This window comes from Trematomus bernacchii, unplaced genomic scaffold (genome assembly GCF_902827165.1).
Source record: "Trematomus bernacchii unplaced genomic scaffold, fTreBer1.1, whole genome shotgun sequence".
Lineage (NCBI taxonomy): Eukaryota > Metazoa > Chordata > Actinopteri > Perciformes > Nototheniidae > Trematomus > Trematomus bernacchii.
Window position 1 is genome coordinate 10,029,852 of NW_022987720.1, and position 3,967 is coordinate 10,033,818.

Genomic DNA, 3,967 nt, shown 5'->3' on the forward strand with positions numbered 1-3,967 from the left:
TTATAGGCTCTGTGCACAAGATGGCGTCTAGCAACTTCCGGCGGGTGGGTGTGGGGGCGAGTACTTCCGGTTTGAGTACAGAGTTTTTACAGCTTGACAGTTTGACAGTTTGACAGTTTCTTATGACACACCAAGAGCAAGAATGAGCGGATTTCGGGGTAAAGAAAAGCGATTGGCCTTCCAGCGGGTAAGAAAGTCGGCACTACATTGCTGTGTGCCACTGTGTACGAATTCGGCCCGTTATAATCGGGAGATAAGTTTTCATGCATTTCCCATTGATGCTGAGGTAAAGGCTCAGTGGCTGATCAAGGTCCGTAGGGACAATTTCAGCCCCACAAAAAATACCCGTGTGTGCAGTAGGCATTTTCGACCAGGAGACTTATTGGTCACAGCGGGAGGACTGCACAGAGTACAGAAAGGAGCTACACCTGTTCTCTTTGCATGGAATAACTACGAGCTACCTACACCAAGACGTAATGTTTGGGAGCGTCGGCCGAGGGCAGAGAGCCCCACCCCGGACTTGACAGCTGAGTACGAGGTGGAAACAGTTGCGCTGCCTGATCATGAGTACTGTTTAAATCCAGCGACGGCAGTGATGGCAAATCAGGTGGCCGACGAGAACGAAGCCTTGAAAATGCAGGTTAGGGAGCTCCAACACCAGCTGGAAGTGTTACAACTGCGATCTCATTTCGGGATACAACGCCTGGCAGGGTCGGACGAGGACATTCGTTTCTACACCAGGTTTGTTTATAAGGCTATCAGGATGTTGTTATGGCCACTAGTTTGAAAAACACCTTTCATTTGGGGAAGCTAATTTAAGAAACAAAACAATGTCTAACATGAACAATATTACATTCTTAGATTTGCCACATACAAGCATTTCCTTGCCTTTTGGAAATTGGTGGAGCCAGCAGCCAACACCAAGATGGTGCGGATCACCAACGCCAAGGCATCCTCTGCCAGCAGCTCGGATTCCTCTCAACCAACAACAACGGTATGCAGCATACAAGCATGGATGTATATTAATAATTATGCACGCTGCGCACTATACCACCGTTTAACAAGTGCATCACATCACTCACACAACACACACACATTCCACACACACACACACACACACACACACACACACACACACACACACACACACACACACACACACACGGAAAATGTGTTACAACTGTACCCGGTCTCCCTATAACAGTATCTACAGTATGCCTAACACTTATTTGTTTTCACAGAAACTTCCACCCATAGATGAGCTGCTGCTGTTCCTCATGCACCTGTCAGTGGGCCTACATCTGAGGGATCTAGCAGAACGGTTTGGCATTCACGGCACCAGTCAGCAGAATTATTTCCACCTGGACACACTTCCTGTACCAACTGCTTGGAAGCCAACGTCTGTGGATCCCACGCAAAGTTGTCAGAGCTCACCTTCCACCAGAGTTTTCAGCTTTCCCTGACACACAAGTGGTGCTTGACTGCACTGAAGTATTCTGCCAGACTCCATCATCTCTCCTGCTGCAGAGTGAGGTGTTTTCAACATACAAGTCTCATGCTACATTCAAGGCCATGATCGGCATGGCACCACATGGTGCCATTACATTTGTGTCTGGCCTGTATGCAGGATCTATGAGTGACCGGGAGATTTTCAAGCTGTCTGGCATCGTGAGCCTGCTCACACCAGACATGGCAATAATGGTCGACAAAGGGTTCCTTGTGGACAATCTGGTTGAGTGCAAAGTTTACCGGCCTGCCTTTCTGTCAAAAAAACCCCAAATGAGCAGGGAGGATGTCAGGCAGACTCAATCCATTGCACGTCTGAGGGTCCATGTGGAGAGGTGCATCAGAAGGGTCAAAGAGAACAAACTCTTTGACAAAGCCATACCACTGTCTGTGTGTGGAAGCATTGAGGAGCTTTTCAATGTGGCTTGCTTCCTGGTCAACTACCAGAACGGACCACTGGTGAAAGCATGGGCAAGCCTGGGCAGCAATGATTAAAAGATTTCTTGCTCCCAAACCAATTGTGTATTTCATTGTGGTCGTTACAAAAAGCAGTCATACCATACTATGTTTAGGTACTAATGAATTATAACCTCAAAACAAATGCACACAAAAATAACATAGGACAATACATAATATAATAAATCCACAATATGATAACATTTTACAGATTCATTTAATACACTTTTACAAAACATAGGTTGATGTTATATCGGGGGAAAAAAATACATATTTAAACATTTCAATTAGTCTCTGCATATTTAAGTAATGCTAGTTTATGTAACAGATGAACAGATCAATGCAAGATAAGTTAGTTAGCATCCACAACTTTTGTTAATGAATAACGTCATATGACATTAAATGTCTGCCAATAAACACCCCTTTCTTCCTCACATAGGTCCTTTGACTAAAGGATCTTTTTGACTTATAGAACACACATGGTTCTGGTTTTAGCAATTGAAAGAACTATATACAGGAAAATATTCATGTTAGATCAGTAATGTAGTGTGATGTAGTGTGGTACACTAATGTAGTGTAGTGCATATCAGTCCATGTAAAAATAAAAATAAAAATAATCTCCCTTCTCCCTAATGGTTGTAGCCACCTCGCAGTCTCTGCAGATACGCTGTATAAGGATATCCTCCTCTGCAAAAACGACGAAATCGCACCACTCCATCCCTGTGAGTAGGAGCTGGCCTTGCACCTGCCAATAGTAGCTATGAGACTGCTTCAGTTTTAATGTGCCACTTTGCATTTTTAAGTAGCTACAGTCCACATAACTTTTTGCATTTGGGCATTTTATTTCAACAAGTCCAAAAGGTGGGCTCTCAGTTGGGTCAAACACCAGACCGTCAGGAGATGACCCTAACCAGGGGGCATCTGGGTGAATGACAAACCCACACGGCCAGTAATTGGTGTTTTTAATCCGGCAGTATTCCTGGATGGCAACCGGTTCCAGTGCCAGTCCCCTCTTCATTGATGCCGTTTGCGCCACTCCCTTCCGAATCCGTTGTGCCAAGTTTTCAGCCGAACTCTGACCTCGAACATGGCATACTTCCCTGAAACGGGAAGAAGTTATTCTTGGCCTCCTAACACGGTGCCATTCCACACTGTCGCTCTGCTCCCTTGTGGCCACCTCGATTTTCCTTGCCATGAGCAATGTTGTCGCAAGTGACAGTAGATGGAGGTGCTGTTGGTGACTGCACACAAACTCACAGGTGGTAGGCTCCAGCCTATAGCCATCCACAGGTAGAGGTGGTGGTGGAGGTGCATCTGGGTGACGCACTATAACCCGGCTAAGAGGTAGTGGATGCTGGTATGAGATAGGGCTACCTTCCTGAACTTTTCCAAAGGTGGAGTTAACCAGTGGCACGTCCACACTTATAGCCATGGTGGTGATCAGTGGTGCGATGTCTGCTGAGAAGTCCTTGTATACCTCGCTGACTTTGAGGACATCTGGGTCTGGCAGCTCCCCCCGCACGGCCTTGTAACGTGTACTCCTTTGAACATGTTTATATAATAATTAGGACTTTAAGAACAATTTTACACTCAGACAACAATCACAAAGTTGTTGCAGGCTACATACAATTACTTAGGACAATAGATATTACCTTACACCGTCAGCAACTGTAAACTGCTTTGGCTTAGTGGAAATGAACAATTTTTTATTATCTTATTATTATTATTATCTCTCTCTCTATCTCTCTATCTATATCTCTATCTATCTCTCTATCGCTATATATTGTATATCGCTTCGCTATCTACCCGCTCTACCGTAGACCGGATGTTTACAAGCGCCCACTCAATGAACCGGAAATGGAAATACGTCATCCCGTGCAACTAGCCTATTAATCCCCGTACCGGACAATTGTTATTTGTTCCAAATCGGAACCGGATTTCGCAGGGGCGTCGCCTGGACCTGAAAACATTCGGGGCTTAGCCCACAGTGCCGGCGGCACTAAAG

General features: G+C 45.4%; 1 protein-coding gene and 1 long non-coding RNA gene across 2 annotated transcripts; one reads left to right on the forward strand and one right to left on the reverse strand.

The window, feature by feature from the left end:
• Nucleotides 1-689: 689 nt before the first annotated feature.
• LOC117492250 lies at nucleotides 690-1,333 on the forward strand. Its single transcript, XR_004556840.1, has 3 exons — nucleotides 690-741; nucleotides 862-994; nucleotides 1,242-1,333. It is a non-coding gene; the product is annotated as an uncharacterized LOC117492250 (long non-coding RNA).
• A 1,115-nt stretch (nucleotides 1,334-2,448) lies between these two features.
• On the reverse strand, nucleotides 2,449-3,657 carry LOC117492926. Its single transcript, XM_034143353.1, has 2 exons — nucleotides 3,615-3,657; nucleotides 2,449-3,503 (listed from the first exon to the last, which is right to left on the reverse strand). Exon 2 carries the CDS (start codon nucleotides 3,392-3,394, stop codon nucleotides 2,549-2,551), a length of 846 nt encoding a protein of 281 aa, XP_033999244.1. The 5' UTR covers nucleotides 3,395-3,503; nucleotides 3,615-3,657; the 3' UTR covers nucleotides 2,449-2,548.
• Nucleotides 3,658-3,967: the final 310 nt, after the last annotated feature.

Coding starts and splice junctions, on each gene's coding strand:
- LOC117492926 (XM_034143353.1), bottom strand. CDS start 3,394: ATGGCTATAAGTGTGGACGTGCCACTGGTTAACTCCACCTTTGGAAAA.